Source organism: Camellia sinensis, chromosome 4 (assembly GCF_055761805.1).
Source record: "Camellia sinensis isolate YWXY chromosome 4, ASM5576180v1, whole genome shotgun sequence".
Lineage (NCBI taxonomy): Eukaryota > Viridiplantae > Streptophyta > Magnoliopsida > Ericales > Theaceae > Camellia > Camellia sinensis.
In genome coordinates, this window is record NC_138964.1 from 213,566,682 (window position 1) to 213,592,284 (window position 25,603).

Consider the following 25,603-nt stretch of genomic DNA (forward strand, 5'->3'; position numbering starts at 1 on the left):
TTAATTTTTTAACCTGTTATATTAACCTAATAGACCCATGCCAAACGAGATCTTATTGATCATATCTCACCAAAAACCAGTCGACTCTCTCTTTCTCTTTCCATCTTTATCCCTCTTTTGTGCAAGAATCAATCATCTCTCTCTCTCTCTCTCTCTCTTCCTCTCCATCTTTATCTCTTATCACCAACCTTCTTTATTCTCTTCTACCCTGAGTCTTTATCTCACTCACACATCTCAATCCTCCATTGTCTTCGATTTATGCTTTTGACTGTCTTTCTTTTCGAGTTTCAAACCCTAACCCCAAACCCTTGAAATCATTCATTTAAATCGACTTCCTAATGGAGAAGATGAAGATGAAAAACATAGAAGATGAAGACGAAGTAGCTGTGGACGCTGATTTTGTCTGAAATATTGAAAAAAAACTTGAAATCCAAGTATTTATTCCCTTTAATTTTGTTCATATTGTGTGAGATAGATGCTATGATTGCCTAAGATTTGTTGAAATTATCTGAAAAAAAATTAAATTGCTTGATTGCTTCTGTTGATTACTTCAGATTTGGATTGGATTTCTTAATTTCTGTTCAAAATTGGTGAATCAATTTATGTTTAAAAAAAAATTTAAACAATTTATGTTTTAAACAAATATCTATTTTAATTTTTTTTTGGTGAATTTGGAAAAAAATAATAATAATTTGGCCTTGTTTTGCTGTGAAGGATGAGGGAGAGAAGGAGAGAAGGAAACAGTTGGCTTTTGGTTAAGTTGGCACATCTGACATTTGTCATTTTCAACCATTTGGACACCTAATTTTTGCTTGGAGCTGTTATATTTTAGTTTTGGCAACCTTAATGGTAAATTATTGAAGATGCTCATAGCAATGTCAAATTTGCTATACTATAAGAGCAATTCCAATGATTTTTTAAAAGAGCTGTCAAAGCTATAATATGTCAGGCTTGGCAAAAATGGGTTCTCCAATGGCATAGTATAACAGCTATCAAATTTGGCATTTGCCAAATCATGTGTCAAATTTGGCAACAGTTTTGACAGCTGCCAAATCTACCATCTCACCCAAAACCAATGGTTTTCCTTCATTCCCTCCCTCCCTTTCTCATACTTTCCCAAAAAAAACCTCCCAAAAACAGATCAATTTTTTTTTTTTAAAAACAAAATTCAACAATTTTTCTTTTTGAAAAATAACCAAAATTTTTAAACGATTTGGCAATTGCTAATTTTCTTTGTTTCAAAATTCACCAACTTTTTTTCTAAATAGAATCAGTCAACAACAACAACAATCAAGCAATTTCAATCAAATTTAAAGCAACCTCAAACAAATTTCAAGCAATTTCAACAGATCTCAAACAAATCTCAATAAATCTGAAGCCAATTTTAAACAATAATTACCTAGATTTCAAGGTGCTTGATGGATTTTAGACGATTTCATCTTCGTGCAGGGTTAAACTTGGGGTTTCGGGTTCTTCTTCATCATCAATTTAGGGTTTCAACCTCTCTCGATTTAGGGTTTACTTGGGTTTCTATTTGGGAGGGTTTCAGAGAGTGGATCAAGATGAAGATAGAGTTTGATTTTGGTTGTTGCTTTGTTTTCTTAAGCTTTTTATGGAGAGAGAAGGTGAGAATTGAGAGGAAAGTCGTGAAGTGGACTGCCTCTTGCATAGAAAAACAAAAAAAAAAAGAAGGGTCAAAAAAAAGGAGGACAAAGAGAGACAGTATAGATGGAGCTTGGAAGGATTTGAAACACCACTAAATTATATATGGATGGAGTGAATTACATATATGTACAATTTTATTATTTTATATATATATGCAAAATTGTATATATAGGTAAATTTTTGTTTTTTAATTTTGTAGTGGTATGTGAATGGTGGGGTGAATTATGTTTATATGTATATATATTAATTTTTTTAAAAAAAGTTATAAAAGATAAAAAATAAACAATAAAAAAAATTCAAAAACCTATTTCCAAACATCACTTACAAAATTGGAGGGAAAGTCGGTTGATATTTGCCAAAATAGTTTTGCACCATTGGAGTACCATTGCTATAATTTGATAAAAAAACAATTCATCGCCAAATTATAGCAATGGTAATGTTATTTTAACAAATACCATTAGAGATGCTTGTGGGAGCCGAATAACGGTACATGCAGGGAAGCCGAATAACATCTGACGATAATCAGGATATATATTACATTCGGCTCTGACCTATACAATCCCAAAGCCGAATAGACTAATCGGCCATAGAACTAGCTGAACAAAAAGCCAAGTGGAAATTGGCATACGACATAAGGGGCCAAATGAGCAATCACACAATGGATTAAGAGTGGGCCCGACCCTAGGGCCTAAAAGTGAATATAAATAGAGGAACATCAACCAAAGAAAGGTATGTGAGAATAGATCCAAAAACTTAAGACTCAAGTAAACAAGAGACCTGTACTAACTTGTTCGTCGGGGTGTTAATTTCGGCACCCCCGTCTGGAGTGTTAATCCCCTTTTCAGGTGGCGATCAGAGGATCAGGGACGTCCTTCAGGATCCAAGAGTATTTCCAAACCTACTTCTCCACAATTGGCGCTGTCTGTGGGAATATTCAAGCATATTCATGGCGAGCGTCACAGAAGATCCTCCGATAGTCGCTGACGAAACTACACCAAGAGACGACCTCACTCCAAGAAACATGCTGGGACCGGAGAATATCGCCACGCGACGTGCCTTGAACTTTGATTCAGTAGCTCAGACCTCACCCTCAACTTTAATGCATGAGACAATGCAGACGATTATGGATCAAGCAAAGCAAAATGAGCAACGGTTGGAGAACATAATGGCTGAGAATGAGCGCCTGCGCCTAGATTTGGCCTTGGAGGTGGCGAAATCCCAACAAGCCGCATGCCAAGACCGGGTTCAACCTTCGGGAAAGAAGGATGGTCACCGACGTCGACTTCAGAAACGCAATAATGACAGTGATTTAGACTCACCATCCCTAGAGCCCAGAAAGAAAGGGCGCGTTGATGTATCCAGCTCTTCTAAAGGAAGTCCATATATATGGCATAAACGAGGGAGAAGCGATGATTCGGATGAGGAAGATAAACATGACCCATTCGTGTGACGAATTACAACGGCTATGCTTCCCAAAAAGTTCAAGGCACCGTCGTTCACCCTCTACGACAGAAAATCAGACTCCATTGATCACATTCGTCATTACGATGATGCTCCATGCTAACGACGAAGCCCTTATGTGTCAAATATTTCCAATCATTAGCCGTGAGGTGGTACTATAAACTGGAGCCGGCATCGATTAAGAGCTTTCACCAACTCCAAAAATCATTCAGGGTGAGATTCATCACTAATGAAGTCCAGCCGAAACAAGCCGATTTCTTCTAGGTCATGCAAATTAGACCGAAAGAAACTCTTCGTGAATACTCGGCCCACTATTGAGAGTGCTTTAATTTGGTAGATGATGCTTGCAATGATTCCGTGGCCATCACCGCCTTTAAGATGGGATTGCATCCTGATAGCCCCTTTCGCAGTTCATTAACCAGGCAGCCCCCAAAACCATCTGGGCATTAATGAAGAAGGTCGAAGAATACTACAAAATGGAAGACGATGCCCTACGAGTCAAGGTCGAACATAAAGCCATTGAGACGGCCACATCGGGAATTATTTAGCCGATTAGTGCCTGCCATCAAGAAGCCCCTAGCGGCGGAGTCGACCTAAACGAGACAAAAGGCGTGAACCGCACCGATCAAACGACCAATGTTCACATCGAGCTAATGAACAGTATTAAGTGAATAGCTGGCGCACAAGGCGCTCAGGCACGAAATACACGGAGTTAACAGAGCCGATCAATAAGATTCTGTTGAATGTGCAGCACCTTCCGTTCTTCAAGTGGCCGCCCAAGATGACGGGACCTCTCGATGCGAGAAGACAGGATACACGGTGTGAGTATCATAAAGACCATGGTCACAACACCAATAGTTGTTATGCATTAAAAGATCACCTTGAAGAATTGGTGCAAAACGGCTGTCTAACGCAATACGTCTGAAAGAATAATTCAACAAATATAGTAGCTCTACGGCCGGAGTCACCTCCTCTTGGTGTAATTCTTATGATACACAGCTTGCAGGCGCCACCCGAGTTGCTTACAATCCAGTTGTCATCTAGCCCCCATAGCCCAATGACGCCAGCGAAACGGCCCCACGACACTGGAAGGATTAGTTTCAATGATAGTGATTTAGTTGGAGTGACCCACCCCCACACTGATCCCCTCATCATCGAGCTACGCGTAAACAGATTCACCATTGAGCGTGTTCTCGTTGACCAAGGCAGCACTTCAAAAATAATGTATTACAAAACTTTCGTCAAACTTGGTTTTACCGATTTAGCCTTGTCTCCGGTTGATTACCTGTTATTTGGCTTCAATGCTGACTTGGAGTATCCTTTGGGCAAAATCACATTACCAGTACGGGCTGACACTAGATCAGCATATGTAGAATTTCTGGTGGTCAAGCTTCCTTCGCCATATAATCTCATCATGGGCAGAACTTGGTTACATACGATGCAAGCCGTGCCAAGCACCTACTACCAACTACTTCGTTTTCTAACTGAATACGGTATCGAACAAATTCACGGCTCTCAGAAATCGGCGCAGGCATGCTATCTTTTAGCTGCAAAGCCACCAAGGGAATTGGAAGTGCATTCAATTGAGGTACCGGATAGGGAGAGCCTCGAAGACATTGGGAGGATCCCAAGTGAAAAAGCAACCGATGCCCTGCATTGGATCGAAATTGACGGAAGTCCTGACAAGTTCTTCATGATCGGCGCTTCCTTGGATAAAATCGAAAGGCAGGAGTTGGTATCATTCTTACTCGGCAATATTGATGTATTTGCATGGTCCCCATACGAGATGCCAGGAATGGATCCATCAGTGGCTCAACATCGCTTGAACGTTGATTTGAAATGTAAGCCAATTATTCAAAGAAGTCAGTGGTCAACCGCGGAGCATACTTCGACCGTTGTTGAAGAAGTAGGTCGGTTACTTAACGTCGGGGCGATTCACAAAGTAACATATCCTACATGGTTATCCAATATTGTGGTTGTAAAGAAGAAGAATAGCTCTTGGCGTGTCTGTGTGGATTTCACGGACTTGAACAAAGCTTGTCCTAAGGACTGTTTTCCCCTACCCAGAATAGACCAACTCGTAGATGCAAAGGCACCTCATCAACGCATGAGCTTCTTGGATGCCTACAGGGGCTATCATCAAATTGCCATGCATTCAGAGGATCAAGAAAAAACCGCATTCCTTACCCCAAGAGGAATCTATTGCTACAAAGTCATGCCTTTTGGGCTAAAGAATACGGGGCAACTTATCAAAGACTAGTGACTGCCATGTTCAAGGAACAACTTGGCCGTACCATGCAAGTATACATCAACGATATGGTGGTCAAATCCAAGGAAAAGCACTCCCATCTAGTCGATTTGTCAGAGACATTCGGCATCCTTCGAAAGTACAAGATGAAATTGAACGTTTCCAAGTGTGCATTCGGCATTGGATCCGACAAATTCCTTGGCTACATCGTTAACCACCGTAGAATTGAAGCCAATCCGAGGCAAATCATGACAATTCTAGAGCTTGGATCCCCACGGTCAGTCAAAGAGGTTCAGAAGCTGATGGGGATGGCCGCCGCGCTTAACAGGTTTATTAGTCGTTCCACAGATCGCTGCCGACAATTCTTTCACACACTTTGGCAAGGCAGAGCATTTGATTAGACCCCCGAGTGCCAGGCCGCTTTGGACGGCTTGAAGTCTACTAAGCCCTGTACCACTCTTGGTAACACCTGGGCCGGCAATCCGTACCATTTTTGGCAACACCTGCGGCCGGCGATCCGCTCATTCTGTATCTGGCAGTATTCGACCGGGCGGTCAGCGTCGTATTGTTAAGGGAAGAACTTGGGGAGCAGCAACCAGTTTACTATGTGAACAAAGTTATGGCCGACGCCGAAACACGTTACCTTCCATTAGAGAAGCTTATCCTTCCTTTTGTCATGGCTGTAAGAAAGCTGATGCACTACTTTCAGGGGCATACCATTGGCGTACCAATGGAATATCCCTTCCAGTTAGCGCTCCGCAACGCAGAAGCGTCGGGGCGCGTTTCAAAATGGGCTTTTGAACTCGACCAGTATGATATTCAGTTACTACCTAGAACTTCCATCAAAGGGCAAGTGCTTGCCAACTTTGTAGCTGAATTCACAGGATCCCTTGCCGACTTTAAGTTTGATCAAGTGCAAACTAAGCCCAACTGGAGAATGTATGTTGGTGACGTTTGGCAAATGTATTGCGACGGGTCATCCAACCAGTGTGGCAGTGGGGTTGGCGTAATAATCATGACCCCCGAAGGGGCAATAATCGAATAGGCCGTCAAATTGGGCTTCGACGCATCGAACCATGAGGTCGAATACGAAGCACTATTAACCGGCCTGCGAAATACACTTCACCTCGGTGCGAGTCGTCTACTTGTTTTCTGTGACTCAAAGCTAGTAATCAACTAGTTGAAAGGGGAATATGCAGCCAAAAATGACCGTATGACAGCCTATATGAAAATGACGAATTCTTTGCTCGCGAAATTTGATCACCACAAATTGAATCAAATAACCCGGGATCAGAACACGCATGCAGACGCCCTGGCTTGCTTAGTCTCTGCCATCAACTCAGAAATTAAGCAGACAATCGAAGTAGGGTTCGTCCCTGAGCCGAGCATTGCCTTTTCAGAATCAGTTCAAGTTAACGTTATCGAACCGGGTCTAAGTTGGATGGACCCTATCGTCGCATTTCTATCTTCAGAGCAGCTTTCGATGGATAAGAAGGAAGCACACAAACTGCGAAACAAAGCCCTCCGATACTACTTGGATCCGCAGGGGAAGCTCTACAAAAAATCTCTCTGGGCCGTACTTAGAATGTGTTCACTCGGATAAAGTTGAGAAACTTTTGTCTGAAATACATGAAGGCAGTTGTGGTGACTATTCGGGTGGATGTTCTCTGGCCCATCGCGCCGTATCGCAGGGGTACTATTGGCCGACCATGCGAACTAATGCCGAGTGTTATGTTAAAAAATGTGAGCAATGCCAGAAGTTTTCCCCTTTAACTCATCTGCCTGCTGAGGAGTTAAATTCTATCACTAGTCCTTGGCCGTTCGCTCAATGAGGGCTTGATAACGTTGGACCATTACCATGGGTCCCAAGCAACAGGCGATTCCTAATTGTTGCGACGGATTATTTCACAAAGTGTGTCGAAACGGAGGCACTAACACATATTTGAGATTCCGACGTTAAGCGTTTTGTATGGAAAAACATCATAACGAGACTTGGCATACCACGAGCACTTGTTTCAGACAACGGTACCCAGTTTGATTATGGCGTGTACCGAGAATTGTGCAACACTTATGGTATCCAGCCCTACTTTTCCCCGCCGGCTTACCCCCAAAGCAATGGTCAAGCGGAGGCCACCAACAAGGTTATTTTGGATGGCATCAAGAAGAGGCTGGAGAAAGCTAAAGGCAGATGGGTCGAAGAGTTGCCCAGCATGCTGTGGGCTCATCGCACTACTCCAAGGCGATCCACTGGGGAAACGCCGTTTGCTCTTTGCTTCAGAACTCAGGCAATCATCCCCTTGGAGATCGGCCTCCCAACCTTGAAATCGAAGGATTTTGACATGGGCCGAAATGACATGATGTTGGCATTGGACTTGACTCTGATTGAAGAATGCCGAGACCGTGCCCTTGCTTCCATGGCACGGTACCAGCAATAGCTTACTAAATCGTATAATCAACGTGTTCAGCTATGTCGTTATACACCAGGAGAATTGGTCCTCAAGAAAGTGTTTCCCGCTGCTAGCAATCCGGCTGACGGAAAATTGGGTCCTAACTGGGGCGGCCCTTATCAGATTGACTCAATCGCAGGGACAAGGGCATATCGGCTCAATGACATGGATAAAAGAAGCATGCTGCGTCCATGGAATTCCACACAATTGTGCAAATTTTATCATTAAGTTAACATGTACGGCACGACAGCTTGTTTTGATTTTACGCCGTGTATATCTTTTTTTTTTCAATACAATGTTCTCTGTTGCCCAATAAGTTCTGGTTGTGTTGCCCAGTGAGTGCTGGTTGTGTGAAAAAGCCTCCGAATTCGGAGCGCCTTTCGTGAAAATCACGATTAGCCAACATTAAAAGCCTCCGAATTCGGAGTGCCCTCCGTGAATGACACGTTTGGGCCGAAAAAGCCTCCGAATTCGGAGCGCCATTCGTGAAAGATATGTTTGGGCCGAATAAGCCTCCGCATTCGGAGCGCCCTTTGTGAATCATGATTGGCCAATACAAAAAGCCTCCGAATTCGAAGTGCCCTTTGTGAATGACACGTTTGGGCCGAGTAAGCCTCTGAATTCGGAGCGCCCTTCATGGAAATCACAATTTGCCAACATAAAAAGCCTCTGAATTTGGAGTGCCCTTCGTGAATGACACGTTTGGGCCGAGTAAGCCTCCGTATTCGAAGCGCCCTTCGTGAATCATGATTGGCCAACACAAAAAGCCTTTGAATTCAGAGCGTCCTTCGTGCAAATCACGGTTGGCCAACACAAAAAGCCTCCGAATTAGGAGCGCCCTTCGTGGAAATCACAATTGGCCAACATAAAAACTTCCAAATTTGGAGCGCCCTTCGTGAATGACACGTTTGGATTGAGTAAGCCTCTGCATTCGGAGCACTCTTCGCGAATCACGATTGGTCAACACAAAAAGCCTCCGAATTTGGAGCACCCTTCATGAATAACACGTTTGGGCTGAACAAGCCTCTAAATTCGGACCGCCTTTCGTGAATCATGATTGGCCAACACAAAAAGCCTTCAAATTCAGAGTGCCCTTCGTGAATGACACGTTTGGGCCGAACAAGCCTTCGAATTCGGAGCGCTCTTTGTGAATGATACGTTTGGGTCGAAAAAGCCTCTGAATTCGGAGCGCCGTTCGTGAATGACATTTTTGGGCCGAAAAAGCCGCCGAATTCGAAGCGCCCTTCGTGAATGACACGTTTGGGCCGAGGAAGCCTCCAAATTCGGAGCGCCCTTCGTGGAAATCACGATTGGCCAACATAAAAAGCCTCCGAATTCGGAGCGCCCTTTGTGAATGACACGTTTGGGCCGAGCAAGCCTCCGAATTCAGAGCGCCTTTCGTGGAAATAACAATAGGGCAAAAAAAAAAAAAAAAGCCTCCGAATTTGGAACCCCATCCGCAAATATTGAGATTGATAAGCGCAAACGCGATTGACATAAAGTAGTAGACATAACTTAATCTTCAAACATTGAACGAAATAGCATATAGACATTTAGAATAATTTCAATAGAGCAGATATGAGCATAGCTGAATGACTGTGCTCTCTACTGAATTCTGCCCCAAAATTTTCTGCCACAATACTGATACCCTGAAACACTAATGTCCTCAGACTGAAACCCAGACTTGTAACTGATACATGCATTCCTGTAGAGACATACCCTAACAACACATATCAAGCAAGTAAGAGCCAAAACATCCCTATGGTGGGGGAAGGTTTCCCTGTCCTAGTTTCGTCAGGAGCTAGGGTTTCACTACGCACGCATGCAGTTTCAAACAATTCTGTATTCGAGTGAGTAGCCTGTCCTTGTTTGGAATTGTCTCTATGGCTTCCGATATGTAACTAGGTCAGATGGTCAAAGGGGATACCTCAGCAAGACCACCTAATACACCTCTCGCTCCTAACACTGAGAAGTGAAAGGAGGATCAAACGGTACAACGGTAATCTAGATCCGAGATTTGTGTTCCCATCGTGGCAGAACCCGCAGTTGGTCAGTCTTATGGCACGTTTTTCCAAGCAAGCCTCCGGTAAACCGTTCAGGAATAGCAGATGGCAAATACTGTGACTTAGGCGCACCTATGCAAATGCAATGCAAAGAAACACATAAATGTAGATAAAACAATATATCATGAGTTCGAGTCAAGTTCTCTAAATCCCCAGTAGAGTTGCCAGAAACTGTAGACCCAACTTTCTTCGCGCGCCCCCCTTTCGACGAGGCGCAAATTGGTCTTACTACAGTTCAGACTCTTGTCACGGTTCTGAATCTAATCTCACAAAGTGTAATGTGAGACTGATAAACACCAAAAAGTCCAATCCGGCAAATCATTTTGAGAAATTGATTTTAGATCAAATAATGCCAAAATTGGACTGTTTTGCCAGATTATAGAGTCGTCACTTAAATATTTTATTTTTGAAAAATTTAGGAAACCCTGACTCCTGTCAAAGGCCATGTGTCCGTCATCACCAAAGTTGCCTCGGCTCGGGAACTTGGGTACGAGAGGGGAAGGTCATGCAATGAGCACCCCCGCTCGCCCGATCAAAGGATCGACCTCTACTAATCATGATATGTTGTTTTATAAACCTCATGTGTTCTTATCCGGTTATTAATCCAACTTTACTATGTGGCGCACATATACAAGTATAGACTAAATCTCGAGAATTGGAACAAAACAACTCATGTTTGTTTTTCGAAACTAGTTTGAAAGTGCCACTCGCAAGTGGGCTAAAGCGCGGATTTGCCACCCTCAAGTGGGCTTAAAACATGATGATTTGCCATTTCGCAAAGTGGGCTTAAAACTCACATTCGTCGAATTGTCCCAATTTAGGCAACAAAGCTTTCACCTACAGGCATTCATGCAGTTTAGCATTTAAGCAAATAGCCTCATGGCAAGCATGCTATCATGGCAACACTCACACTTATGCAAGTATGCTAAAGCGTAAAAACTTACAGAGTGCTCCGAGCTAAAACAAAAGCTAGTTAGAAATATGCATGATCCTAACTATACAAGATGCTTAATGTAACACATGTAATAATGCAACTAAATAGGCTCGACTATCTAAGATGGCATATGTAGACTGCCCCGAGAACTCCGCTCTCCGCGCGAGAGGGCGCGAATCGCTTCGTTCATTAGCTACTACAGTTTGGACTCATGTCACGGTTCTGAATCTAATCTCGCAAAGTGCAATGCAAGACTGATAAATCACCAAAGAGTCCAAATCCGGCAAATCATTTTGGAAAATCGATTTTAATAAACAAGTGCCAAACATGGACTGCTTTGCCAGATACAGAGTCGCCACCTAAATATTTTATTTTGAAAAATTTAGGAAACCCTGACTCGTGCCTAAGGCCACGTGTCCGTCATCACCAAAGTTGCCTCAGCTCGGGAACTTGGGTACGAGAAGGGAATGTCATGCAATGAGCACCCCTGCTCGCCCGATCAAAGATCGGCCTTTATTAACATGATATTTTATTTTTGAAAACACATGTGTTCTTATTCCTGTTATTAACCTAGAATTACTATGTGATGTGCACAACATACAAGTATAGACTAGATCGTCTAAGTTGGAACAAAACATTTCATGTTCGTTTGTTTGAAAACGGTTTGGAGGTGCTACTCGCAAGTAGGCTAAGTCGTGGATTTTGCCACCCTCAAGTGGGCTTAGAAAATATGATTTTTGCCACTCTCAAGTGGGTTTAAAACTCGCATTTTGATGAATTGTTCTAATTCAAGCAATATAACCTTCGCCCACAGGCATTCAGGCAGTTAATCACTTAAGCAGTTAGCCTCATGGCAAGCATGCTAACATGACAACATTTACACACATGCAAGATGCTAAAGCGTAAACACTCACAGTATACTCTGAGCCAAAACAAAGAACTAGTTAGAAATCATGCATGATCCTAGTTCATGTTAAGATGGCTAATGCAACACATGCAAAATGCAACTAAGATAGGCTCGACTATTCTAAGATAGCATATGAGTGCGACAATTCGATACATGTATTCAAGTAAATGGATTGAAATACAATGCAGTTAGTATGATACGCCGAGCCTGGTGCATGCAATACGGATGAATGAATGCAACATGCTAGCATAAGGATGCTAATTTGAAACATGCCCTAAAACTAACCATCGAAAGTTGGTAAGTAAAAGAGAGAAAGAAATGGGGATTGGAAGACATGCATCACACACACGCACGCTTATTACAACAGTTGGCCCTCTCGACGGAGGGTCCGAATGAATAATACAAACTAGCTACGCTAGGCTGAGCAGCTAATCTAATAATCTAATTAGACTAGTTATTATAACACCAAATTGGAAATTAGCTATGCTAAGCTAATTAAGAATTTGCAACGATGAATTAAATTAGCTAACACATTAACTAATTAATTACAAATTAACTAACTATACAAAGCAGTTAAAACAGCCTCGAGAAGAGGGGCATATGCATGCTCGATTGACTTCGCTCGGAAATCCATTACCATGCCTCATGTTGCCTCTGTTTGCACACTTCTGCACCTCTGAAAATTATGCCAACTTCTGTGATGCTCCTGACCTACCTTAGGAACCATCTGAGGGGTAGTCAGCCAAAAGGTGTAGCCATCGGCCAAATAATAATGGTCATCGGCCAAATTCCAGGCTATCGACCAATTATTGATAGCCGATCGGCACATTAGATAGCCGATCGGCCAATTCTTCCTGCAAACTTCTCCTTTTGCTGCAACAGAGCACAAATAGAGGTATGACAATGTATTTGCAAGAAAATGTGTGTGCAACTACACCCTTTATCATGTCTAAGGCTCAAAGGTGTGTAGTGCTCGGCTCTCGAGCCATCAATCACACATCTCGATGCATGATGGCCAAAGAGGCCGAGTTGCACAAATCAATGTCACATGAATGCACAAAAAAACACATAAATGCCTTAACCTCTACCATGCATAAGCATGAGGGTCGGCGACCGAGAATTGAGGCACGTTTCATCACTTCAAGTATGAAACATCCCTCATTCCCCGTGTTTGGACTAACACCAAAACCAAACACAATGCAATGCATGCCCAAGTTTCTAAACAGAATGCAACATATGCACACACAATGCGATGTGACTCAAGCATGCCAAATGCAATGCAACCTAAGCATGCAAACATACAATGTAACTCAAGCATGCAACAACATTGCAAACAACCATGCAACAATGTCATGCAATGCAACTAGCATGCAACAACATGCAATGTACCAAGCATGCAACAACATGCAAACCACATACTTAATGGACTTAAACCAAAAGTGGACAGATCTCAATCATGCCCAAATCAATGGCCATAACACCAAAACTAAGGCACCAAAAAGGCAAGACATTCATGCACACATATTGGTCCATAAGCTAGGCAACAATGCACAACCTTTAGAGGCACTCAAAGGGTGAAAGAAGTGGGAGCATGACAAGTCTATATGCTCTGAAATGCCATTGTAAATGATGCCAAATCACATACATGTCATAAATTAAACATGCTATGGTGCTCAAAACTCAAAGCTAATAAGGCCAATTGCACTACAACTATGTAAAACATGAAGCATATGGCCAAGGCAACCCAAAACAGTCCTAGAACATGTCAAAATGAGATTAAAACATGCATAGACCAAAGCTAAAACATGCTAGCATGAAGGGCATGAAGCATGAACTTTCAAGGCTAATAAGGAGTATTACACTACACCTATCAAAACCAAGCATGAGGTGACTTTAACAACAAAAATCAGAGCTATATCATGGCAAAATGAGACCAAATACATACTGATATGGCAGCTTACAAGTTTAGGCAAAACGGCATACGCAATGGCTCATTCTAAGGCATAAAGAACTAACTCTCCAATGCATGGAAAGAGTGACAAATGTGAGTGCATGAACACACTACATGCACTGAAATCTCATAACAAATGATGCCAAATCATGTGAATAGCCCAAGCAATGCATGCTAGTGGCTTGGAAACTCAAAGCTAACAAGTTAGATTGAACCATAGCTATACAAAGCAATGCATGCACGACCAAAACAACATGAAATAGAGCTAGAGCATGCTAAAAACATGACCAAAAGCTTGTTGAAGTTAATCCAAAATCATGCTAGAACGATGATCCAAAGCATGATGCATATTAAGGCAATGAAGAAGATTGCACTACAAGTATATTAAGCATGCAAGAGGCTATCAACCTAACCCAAAACAGAGTCAATGCATGCTAAAATAACACCAAAAACAAGTGGAGATCAAGCCAACACATGCTAGAAAACCAAGCTCAAACATGAGGCCAATAAGGCAAGCATACAAGACATAAGGAGAGGGGATGACCCCCTCCTATTTGGGACCTCAAAACATCATTTCCACCACTGAAATTCCTCTGAGTTTTAGTGGTGAGAAGGCCAAAACAAGGTGGTCCCAATAGCTTACAAGGATGACACAAAAACAAGGCCAAACAAGGCCTAAGGGGGGGGGGGAGACTACCCCCAACACAAAAGAGACTTTAAACAAACATGTTAAGCCTTAAAAATCAGAACTTTTTATAGTAGAAAGTTAGGCCTAAATAAGCATGCAAATAGGTCCAAAAGCTTAAGCCAAAACAAGGGTTTTAAGGGTTAGAATCTCACCCTTGTAGAACAACTTTAGAGCAACAACTCCAGCAGCTATCTGAGCTAAAAACCAAACTTTGAGTTCAAACAAAACTCTTAAGCACCTCAACAACAAGAGTGTGGTGTTTCACTAGGTGCTTTAGTGTAAAAGTGTGAAGAAAATGCACTTCTAAGCACAAACAAGCACAAATATATATATAGAGAGAGGAAATATAGAGAGAGATATATAACTTGTATCTCAATTTTCAGAACCTCTGGAAAGGGAGAGGGTCTCCCTTCTTATAGAAAATCAAATCTCAAGCATGTTGAGCAAGCTTGAGTCTTGATTCAATCCCTTCATACACGTGTATGGAGGATGAAATCTATGCTCACCAGTTGTCACAGTTCGCACAAAAATATCTGCAAAAGTAGGTAAAAAGGTCTCGGCCAAAAGATATGGCTGATAGTCCAAAAAGAGTGCCGATCGGCCACCACCAATGGCCGATGACAAGAAGACAAGGCTTGGCCGATGGGTTGTAGGGATGGCCAACAAGCCACCCTCTTCCCTCAGAAGCAAAACCACAAGTCCTTGGTCCACAACCAAGCACAAAATAGACAAGTTGAGAGATCCTAAGGCATGACGCGCAGTTGAGACCTTCGAGAACTCAAAACGAACACGAAGATGGATGATCATCGTGTGTTCAAACGATGACGTCCAAGTCTCGAGGATGGTCAAAAATGAGGTGTCTACAGCATATGAATGCAACGATTTGATACACATATTCAAATAAGTATTGAAATACGATGCAGTTTGAATGATGCGCTGAGCCTCGATGCATCCAATATAAATGAATGATGCAAATATGCAAACATAAGGTATGCTAATTGAAACGTGCCCTAGACTAACCATCAAAAGCGGTTAAGTAAAAGGGAGAAATAAGTGGGGTTGGAAAACATGCACACACATACGCACCCTTATTACAATATTGCGCCCTCTTGAAGGAGGGTCCGAATAATTAAGCTAAGCTACACTAAGCTAAGCTAATTATTACAAAACAACTAATTAACTATCTTAGCTAATTAATTACAACATATTGAAATTGGATAATTAGTTACACAAACTAATTAAGTACAATACTCGAATCAAATAATTAACTATAACTAACTAATTAAAGCAAGTAAAGTGGCCTCGCGAGTGAGGGAGATATGCATGCTCGGTTGGCGTCCTCCTGAAAGTCCATTGCCTTGCCTTCGACTGTCTCTGTTTGCACTTGCCTTGATCTCTGAACATTGAACCAACCTCCAGACTGTTTCTACTCCAAAACAGGATAATTTCTACCCAAAAATGGACTGGTGGCCGGTTGGCCACAAAAAGTAGCTGCCGGCCACCTTAACTGGCAGATCGACTAGTGAAAGTGGCCGGTCGGCTACTGCCACTGGCCGGTCGGCTACCTTCTTTCCCAAAATGCTGGTTTTGCTGCAACAGAGAACAACAGAGCCAAGACAATGTATTTGCAAGGAAATGTGTGTACTGCCACTCTCCTCATCATGTCTCAAGCTCAAAGGAGTGTGGCACTCGGCTCTCAAGCTACCAACCAAGCATCTCAATGCATGATGGCCCAAAAACCGAGCTTGTATAAGCTTAGTGAATGCACAAACAATACACAAAGAGCCTTCACCCCATCATGCATGATCAAGGGTGTTGGCGACCAAGAAATGTGACACGTTTCATCACTTCGAGTATGAAACGTCCCACATTTCTTGTGTTTAGATTAACGTCCGATCCAAACACATGCAATGCAAACAACATGCTTATCTTAGTCATGTTTTACTTGATTCAATTTTGTTTACTCATTTTAGCTTACCAATTAGTCCTTTAACCAGTTAAGTCTAATGTGAAAGTCCTTAATTGGAAAGATGGCCTAAGCCACAAGTGTCTTGAGCATGAAAGAAGTCTCATGCTGTTGATTAAGGGGAACCCTCAAAAGAGAGTTAAAACCATTAGGCATGAGAACCTTAATTTCATGCTCAAGTCAACAAGGGGCTCAAGACCACTTTCAAAAGCAAATTCAAAAGTGAAGAACAAAGGGAGATTGCAGACTTTCAATGTTGATATGGCATGCTAAAGACACTAAATCATGTAAGCAACACATGCAAGACATGCTAAGGGCCTAAAAGCATTAAACTAGTGAGGGACACAACACTAGAGACATGCAATACAATGCTCAAAAGGGACCAACAGTCCAATACAATCCTAAAACACCCTAAATAGAGTTCTAAAACATGCTTGAAATAACCTAAGAATAGCTATATTAAGAGGCCAAAACAATAGCATATGCTAGGCAATTTAGAACAATTGCACTACAAGCATATAAAGCAAAGCTCATGTGATCAAACCAGCTCAAAATATAGCTTAATCATGCCAAATCAGTGACCTAAACATGCTGAAACTTAGGCACAAAAGGCAAGAAAGACATGCTCGCATATTGGCTCACAAACAAGACACAAAGCACAACTCTCAAAAGCAATGAAAGGGTGGGATATGTGAGAGTGCGACAGTAATATATGCTCTGAAATCCCATACAAAATGATACCATATCATGCAAACATCACAAGCAAAGCATGCTAGAGTCCCTAAAACTCAAAGCTAGTAAAGGCCATTTACACTATAGCTATACAAAGCAAAGAACATATGACCAAGACCACCCAAAACAGAGCTAAAGCATGCTAAATTAGTAGCAAAAATGTGCTGGAGTTGAGCTAACACAAGCTAGAATGATAGGCTAACTCATTAGGCATGCTAGGCTAGTGAGCAAAATTACACTACAAGTGTAAGAAGCAAACAAGAGGTACTCCAACCAACCAAAAACAGAGTTATAACATGTTAAAATAAGGCCAAAAACATGCTTGAACTAGGCTATAAAAAGGTAGAAGAGATGCTCAAATAGTAGGCCATCTACACATGCAAACAAGATATGAGGAGAGGGGACCACCCCATCTTATTTTGGTCCTCAAAACCAACTTTCTACCACTAAAATTTCCCTAGAATTCAGTGGTTAAAAGGCCAAGAAAAAGGGGTTTCAAAAGCTTTGAAAGATGGCTCAAAAGGCTTTACAAGCCAAAGGGCAAAGGAGGGGAACCACCCCTTAACCAAACAAGCCTTAAACCAACACTTTTAGGACTGAAAAACAGAGGTTTTTATAGTTCAATACCATCCCAAAAACAGCCCCAAAGTAGTTGAAAACTATGGCAAAGCTAGTATGCAAAACAAGCTAAAAGGGAGATAGTTATACCTCTTGAAGTTCAGCACAAATTAGCCACTTTCTTAGGCTCAAACAACCTTCCAACAGCCTAAAAAAAGGTTTCAAGGGACCTTAGCCCAAAGATATGCAACTTTGATGAAGGATGTCTAGGCAAACTAGAAGTGTTTTTCTACTTCTATGCACAAAAGGGCAAGAGAGAACTCTAGAGAGATAGGAATGTAAAGAGAGAGATTTTAGAGAGAGAGGCTCCCAAACTTTCTAACCTTGAAATATGAGAGATATGACTTCAATATATAGCAATATATGAGCTCAAGGTCAAAATATCTGATTACAGGACAGCTGGAGCTTGTGGAAGACACCTGGAGGGAAAAGATCTGCAAAATATCTGAGTTTGGGACATTAGTGGCCAGCCGGCCACTTTAGTAGCCAACAACCACTTTTCTGGCCGGCCGTCCACTTGTGGTGGTCGGTCAACCACTAAAAATCTGCTTCCAAGCCCGACTTTAAACGGGTATAACTTCTTCATCTGGACTCCTTTTCAGGTCATTCGTGTGTCTAAATTGAAGCCCTGGAAGTAAGCTTTCCAATGGTGGCATCCTCAGATCAAAATTCCAAGTGCGCTAAGAGATATTCCTATTTTAGTGAAGACTGCTCATTTTCGGTCCAACCGAATTGATGCCTAACTTCAACCAGTCATATCTCCCTCATCTGGCCTTGGCTTGAGGTGATTCTTGAGTGGAAAATGAAGCTCCAGAAGTCCATTTTCCAATGGTGGTGGCCTCATAGCTGAAATCCAAGTGTACAAGTGGACTGGCCTGATTTAGCGAGGGGTGCTCGACTCTCTCTTAATAGTTCATGCCCATCTTCTCCCCCAACTTGGTTTCTTCTCTCCTCTTCCATTTTCTTCAACCCCAAACCTCTAAAAAAGATGTTTTAAAGATTTTTTCAAAGAGTTCACCTCTCTTTCATTCATTTCTACTTTGTCCTTGCTCGGTTTACTGAAAAGCGCAATATTTAACGAAATGCGAGCCTCGAAATAGCGTAGGCACTTTTTTTCAAAAATATTTTGAAAGAGAGGGTTTTAAGGTCTAAAATCTTTTTGTACAAAATCGTTTTGGTCCAAAAATGGGGTGTGAGGTTGGGATTTGACTCTTTCCTTGCCGAAGAAATTGAACCTTTACACTGCATAACTTTCATCACCAAGTAAGCAATCAGTAGCGCCCAAGTCTTAAGGGTAGTCAAAAATGAGGTGTCTACAACCGACAATCAAATTCACTTGACTCACCGAATAAGCCTCAGAGGTGTTAGCTTTCTTCAGCTCATTTTTGGCCTTTTCTGCGCGGGCTTGCAAGCTCTGAATGCGAGCATCCTTTTGCTCTATCTCTGTTTGTGCGGCACGAAGATGCATGTCGATTTCATAGGCGGTAGACAAACCCTTTACTGCTCCACGAACGTCCTCCTGAAAATCTTATAATTAGCTCGGCCGACCGTGGACTGCTAAACTTTTGGTGAAAAAATCTGTCGAGCGAACTAGACTGGTACATTTGGGTCATGGATAATGGAATTCGCCTCCGTCATCGGTTTGTTCCCAACGAAAATCAAAAAACTCAACGGGCGCGATGTCGCACTGGTTTCTCCTCTCGAGTGAAAGGAGTTACCTCGTTGCTATTTTTCCTTTCTGGGTGACCTACTTCGATGACGTGGGGAATGACATTTTTCACGCTCCCTCGACGTCCTACTCCCTGTGCGCATAGGTTCGCTACCTCCATTCATCTCTGCGTCCAGTTCTGCCAGTGTTCTATCTTCCCCTCTGCTGTTAAAGAATAGTCTTCTTGCCATCCACAGTCATCCACACTGCTTTTTTCCTCTCCCAATTTGTTGGATTTGAATACAACAATGGCATCTCCACGCACGCAGCCCCCACCCCATTTATTCATTACCAATGCAGCACTCTCGAGGCACTCTCATCAATGCTTGCTTTCAAGGCCTTACACCAATAGGTTCATGTGCCCCAGCCAATCCATGAACCACCGATATTTGGCGTTCCGATTCATTCATTAGCTAGGGCAAGGGCAGATTCGTTAATATAATCAGCTAAATTTCAAGGCCTTGCGCCGATAAGTTCATGTGCCCGAGCCAATCCATGAACACAGATATTCGGCGCTCCAGTTCATTCATTAGTTAGGACAAGAGCAGCTTCGTTAATCTTATTGGCTAAATTTCACGGCCTTGCGCCGATAGGTTCATGTGCCCCAGCCAATTCATGAACCACCGATATTCGGCGTTCCAATTCATTCATTAGCTGGGGCAAGGATAGATTCGTTAATCTAATCGGCTAAATTTCAAGGCCTTGCGCTGATAAGTTCATGTGCCCCAGCCAATCCATGAACACAAATATTTGGCACTCCAGTTCATTTGTTAGCTGGGGCAAGGGCAGATTCGTTAATCTTATCAGCTAAATTTCAAGGCCTTACGCCGATAGGTTCATGTGCCCCAGCCAATCCATGAACCATCGATATTCGGCGTTCCGGTTCGTTCATTAACTAGTGCAAGGGCAGATTCGTTAATTTATTCAGCCAAATTGCAAAGATATGTAGCTATTTAATTGGATGTTTAATTTACTCATCTCATGATCTTACATCCTACTAGATTGTTAACTAGCACATGCAATAGACAGAAAAGCAAAGAAAATTTTCATTAATAAATTAAGTACAGATAGTAGTCATTTTACACATGAAAATTACCCTACATTAACTTCTAACCAAAGTAAATAAACAAAAATCTACTAACAAAAATCTACAAAAACTATGCATGGGAGATGCCTAACAAAAATCAAAGTATCACCCTAGTCAATCTTCAAGGTCAGACTTCAGCGGCTCAACGTCCACATGCTTGTATGGAATCGGCTGCACCAATGTCACATTAGCGGCAGTAAGGGCTTTGAGCCAGCCGTGTTTGAAGCCCCGAATTCTCGAACTTGGGTACTTCTTCCACGTAGTTCTCCAAGGCGGCGTCTTTCCCAGCTTGGAATGCTTTGGAAATCTAGGAGTCGGCCATTTCCTTTGCCTTCTTCGACTCTTCCAAATCGGCTTCCAATTTGGCAATCACCTCCTTGGCTAACTTGAGCGCGTCTTCGCTCGTGTTTGCCCTCTCTTTGGTGGCCAACTTGAGTTGGTCGGAACTCTTCGCTTTTTCCTCCTCGGCGTCGGCTCTTGCACGTTCCACCGCCGCTTTCGCCGCCTCGGACTTGGCTCTTTGACAGGCCTCCACGGCCTTGCTCTTTTCATTTTCAATTTCGTCTTTCAGAAAGTCGATCTATTCAATAGCGTCATGTTGACGGCGACCAATCTCACCTATCCTGCCCGCCGTCTGTAAAACAAGGAATTAGAGTTAAAAAATAAAACATAAAAAAATAAAGGCGGAAGACTGCAGATAAGGCTCAAGTCATGTACCAATATGGCTGATTGAGCGACTAATGCTATTGACAGCAAATCTGGCTCGTCGAAAAAGTCGCTCTGTCAACCGGCAGGGAAATTAAGGAAGCCATGCTCAAGGCCACCACCGGATCTTTAAGAGCCAACGCATCAGAAGCAATCGGCACGTTCTTTATCCTGGGTTAAACCGTGAAGGGCACAACCGAGTCCGACTCCTCTATGCGCGGCCGTTTATCGGTAAGGTTTTCCTTAGGGTTGGCTTTGCCCTCTACGGGACGCTTTTTCCCCCTTTGCTCAGCCTCCTGATCCAACTGTTCGATTATTTGCTTCGTCTCAGCCGTTTCAATCTAAGTCATTTCTTCCACGATAACAGGCGGAGAAGATTCAATCACGGCAACAGGGGGAGGTTCAGATTAGTTGGTCTCGGCCCTCCTCCGGGCGGCCATCCTTTCGGCATTTTTCCTCTTTGGCCAGCTGTGTGAGCGACTTCCCAGCCATGTTCTCAGGTTACGTGCCAGGAAGGTCCTCTAAGTCGGTAAAAATATCTTCCAAGAAGACGTCCCCTTGGCCGGAAGTGGATAGAGAGTTGGATCGATTAAGGCTGGCTTCTTCAAAAGACAAGTTTAGAGCCTTATCAACTTCTTCGGCTTTCAAAATGGACTAATTCGGCTGCTCGGCGACTTCTTCGGCTACGTGTTCTTCCACTTGCTCCAAATCAGAAGCTTCCAAACCAACCTGCTTGAGGTTTTTGAAGTTGGGGAAGATAAGGGCCGTGAGCTGCTGTTCGCCACTTGGAATCAGAATGTTGTCTACGGCCGAAAAGGTTGAGTAAATCGGCTCGTATCTCAGAAATATGTGGGCCGCCCTCCCTTGCTTCTGGAGGTTTGGACGGCCAAAGAACTAGAGTGTGGTTTTGATTTCCGCAAGCACAGCGTCGACAGCCGAAACCAGAACTTTATTCAAATCGTTGCTTGCATAAATAAAATGATAAGTGCATGGAAGGAAAGCTAGATAAATATATAACAAATACACGTAAGGAACTATACGACCACCTGGTTCACCTTTTCATCTGGGCACAAGTGATCTTCGCCCTCTCCGAATTCCTAGTTGCCTCGGACAACGACCATAACATCGTCAACTCGCTTGCCAGAGCTGGTAAGCATAGTCACCAAATGATGGTCGGTGTCCTTAGCCTTGAGAAAGTAGCGCCCCTGCCGGCCAGAAGATTTGGCCAAGGCATAACAATGCCGAATAGCAGGGACACCAAGATTAATTGTGAAGTTGTGTGTAGGAGATTATAATTCTTGTGGGAGTGTGCTAGCACATTATTATAGTGCCTAGTGTTGTGCTGGAGCTTCAATATGTGAGGTGTGTGTGTGCACGTGTTGAAGTGAGAGGTGTGTATATGTGTTATATGTAAATGAGAGAAGTGAGGTTGAACTCATTTTTTTCATTTTGCTGGAGAAGTTCAAAAAAACAAAACAAATAAAAAAAAGATGAAGGAAATCGAGAGAGAGAGAGAGAGAGAGAGAGAGAGAGAGAGAGAAGAGAGAGAGTTGCTGGAATAAAGAAAACAAAAGATGAGAAGGGATTCAACTAAATATTCTAAAATTAAAACCCAAGGTATGGAATTTATGTTTATTTTGTGTAGAATCATTACATTACACTTGCAATTAAAGATAAAATTGGAATCAAAATCATGTGATTAAAAGGAATTAGCAAAAAGATAAAGAAAATTAAGCTAGACTCATGTTTATGGAAACTAATTATTTTGAGCTTGATTTTTTATAATATTGCATGCAATTAAGTTCCATTGTTACATGCATGAGGGAATTCTATGAGTATTTGAGCCCATATTTACATACATCTTGGATTTTGAAGAAATTGAGCCATTCAAGTTCATATTTGAAGAGAAAAGGAAATGTTTTATGAAAATCAAGTTTATGGAAATTTGGAATTAATCCTAAAGTTAGATAAAGTTTTGATTTTATAATTAGATTTTTAATCCATGCATGCAATGTAATTTAAGAGTTTTATTCAAATTAAACATATTTTGGAACATCTATGATTATGAATTAAGTTGAGGTTGCAAATTGAGTTAAGTTTAAGATTATGGACTTAAGTTGGAAAATAATTAGTTTGAGACTTTAATCCATGTTTAAAAGACTTATGAGTTTGAATTTGCGGTTTGATATGAAGAAAATTTATAAAAATATAAAATTGGTTAATTTTGATGTCAATTCCATACATGTAAATGATTTTCTAAGGAGTTTACAACTTTGATTTCATGTTTTGAAGGAAAATGGAAAAGAGTTTGAAATCAAATTTTATGAGATTAGAAAGAAATTGACAAGAAAATGAAGAATTGAAGCCTTGGTAATATGTTTTGAAGTTAAACAACATTCTAGAAAACCTAGAATTCGTCCTCATCGCTCGAGCGAAGAAGTTGTCGCTCGAGCGAAGTGCCCTGTTTCAGAAAATTTGAAAAGCTGTTTCATATTCCGATTTTCGTTCTCTTTTATTTCTAAGCGTTCTTAGGCATACATTGAGCATTATAAATGAATTGAAATAGTAAGAAAGAAACCTAAGAGAATTAAACAAGTTAAGAACAAAATGAATTGTATTGTGACCTGATTTCTATGTGTATTATGAATTGTGTAGGGTCAACTATAAGGGTGAACCAGGCATCTGAACACTATGAATAATACTTTAGTAAAGATATGTTCATATATGCTATTTTTAAATACTACTCATGTGTAAGTTTTTTGGATTTGTGAATTCAAATTATGAATGAGCGTTCTATTTGTCTGATTGTGCAAGATTCTATAATGAAATTGATAAGAATGAAATCATCTGAATAGACCGAAGGTCGTTCTGAATGAATATGAAATGGGCCTAAAGGCCGTTCTGTGTGTTTGATTACATGGACCAAAGGTCGTTCTGTATGTATATGAAATGGGCCCAAGGCCGTTTGATATATTTGACAAGATATGAAATGGGCCCAAGGCCGTTTGATATGTATGTCAAGGACACAGAATGGGCCTAAGGCCATCTGACAACGAATGTGATCATGATCACGAATATGAATATGCATAGATATGAATATGGAAATGATGGACCCGAGGTCGTTCTGTAATGTGATTGGGCTCAAGGTCGTTCTGTGCTATGATTAGGCCGAGGCCATTCTGTAATATCGTTGGACAAGCATTTTGGACCCGAGGTCATTCTGTATGAACAAGTGTTTTGGACCTGAGGTCGTTCTGTATGAATGAGTACTTTAGACCCAAGGTCATTTTGCCTTTCTGATATGCCTTAAAAGCATGATGAATTGGACTTGAAGTCGTTCTGATTTGGATTTACATGTATTATGTATAAATATGAATTACTTAATTAAGAATCTCATTCATATAACATCTTTAATTGGCTATTATTCACTGGGTATTAGCTCACTCTTTATATATATATGTGTAGGTGGTGAGCAATTGAAGGATCAACATTAGAGTTTCCTCCGGAGTCCACCTCTTTGTCAAGCCACCCAAGAAGTGCCTCTGTGTAGAGGCTTGTTTTATTTTGTCAAGCTTTGGTTAATCTTTGTATTTTGTTAAAAGTCCTTCATATAGTGTGTGTGAGATATAAAGTATGTCTTCGTACATGTATGTATAAAGTGTGTTAAGAATGTTTTGAATTACTACAGTTGGTCATGTACGCACAACTCAATGAACATTATTATTTTTATTTTGCTTCTGTTTCAGGCCCCAATATTATTTAAAATATTTTGCAATTTTTTCTTTGAGGTTGTAGTAATCTATGAATTACTGGCCGGTTATGACGCTAAACCTATAGGGGTAAGTTTGGGTCGTGAGAATATGTTTCGTACAGTTCCCGATAGACGCAACAGTCGAATTCGGTGCCGTTGCCGGATATAAGTGCTATAGGTATGCCGAATCGGGTTATAATGTTCTTCCATACAAAGCGTTTAACATCCACGTCTTAAATATGTGCTAGTGGTTCAGCCTCAACCCATTTTTTGAAGTAATCTATTGCAACAATCAAGAACCATTTGTTTCTCGGACCCCTTAGCAATGGTTCGACGATGTCCAGGCCCCATTGAGCAAAAAGCCAAGAACTAGTAACATAATTCAATTCTTCGGCAGGCAAATGAGTTAATGGAGAGAACTTCTGGTATTGTTCACACTTCTTTATGTAGTTCTCAGCATCAATATGCATGGTTGGCTAATAATATCCCTGAGTTACGGCTCGGTAGGCCAATGAACGCCCTCCAGAATGGGCACCGCAACTGCTTTCGTGTATTTCAACCAAGAAATCCTCCACTCTATCTACATGAAAACATTCCAAGTACGACCCTGAGAGATTTTTTGTAAAGCTTACCATAGGGGTCTAAATAGTATCGTAGGGCTTTATTCCGCAA

The 25,603-nt window shown here is 41.7% G+C and overlaps 1 protein-coding gene across 3 annotated transcripts; it reads left to right on the top strand.

Moving 5' to 3' along the window:
* The first annotated feature begins 54 nt into the window (after window positions 1-54).
* On the top strand, window positions 55-24,918 carry LOC114282464 (uncharacterized). 3 transcript variants are annotated; one of them, XR_014328369.1, is made up of 2 exons: window positions 55-22,797; window positions 24,646-24,918. XR_014328369.1 is itself a non-coding variant. In XM_082867493.1 (2 exons), exon 2 carries the CDS (start codon window positions 4,115-4,117, stop codon window positions 5,384-5,386), a length of 1,272 nt encoding a protein of 423 aa, XP_082723619.1. In that variant the 5' UTR covers window positions 58-434; window positions 1,450-4,114; the 3' UTR covers window positions 5,387-14,551. The 3 variants fall into 3 exon arrangements, 1 of the variants encoding a protein (XP_082723619.1); XM_082867493.1 differs by lacking the exon at window positions 24,646-24,918 and having other exon boundaries at window positions 58-434; window positions 1,450-14,551; XR_014328370.1 differs by having other exon boundaries at window positions 72-434.
* Window positions 24,919-25,603: the final 685 nt, after the last annotated feature.

Coding starts and splice junctions, on each gene's coding strand:
- LOC114282464 (XM_082867493.1), top strand. CDS start 4,115: ATGATACACAGCTTGCAGGCGCCACCCGAGTTGCTTACAATCCAGTTG.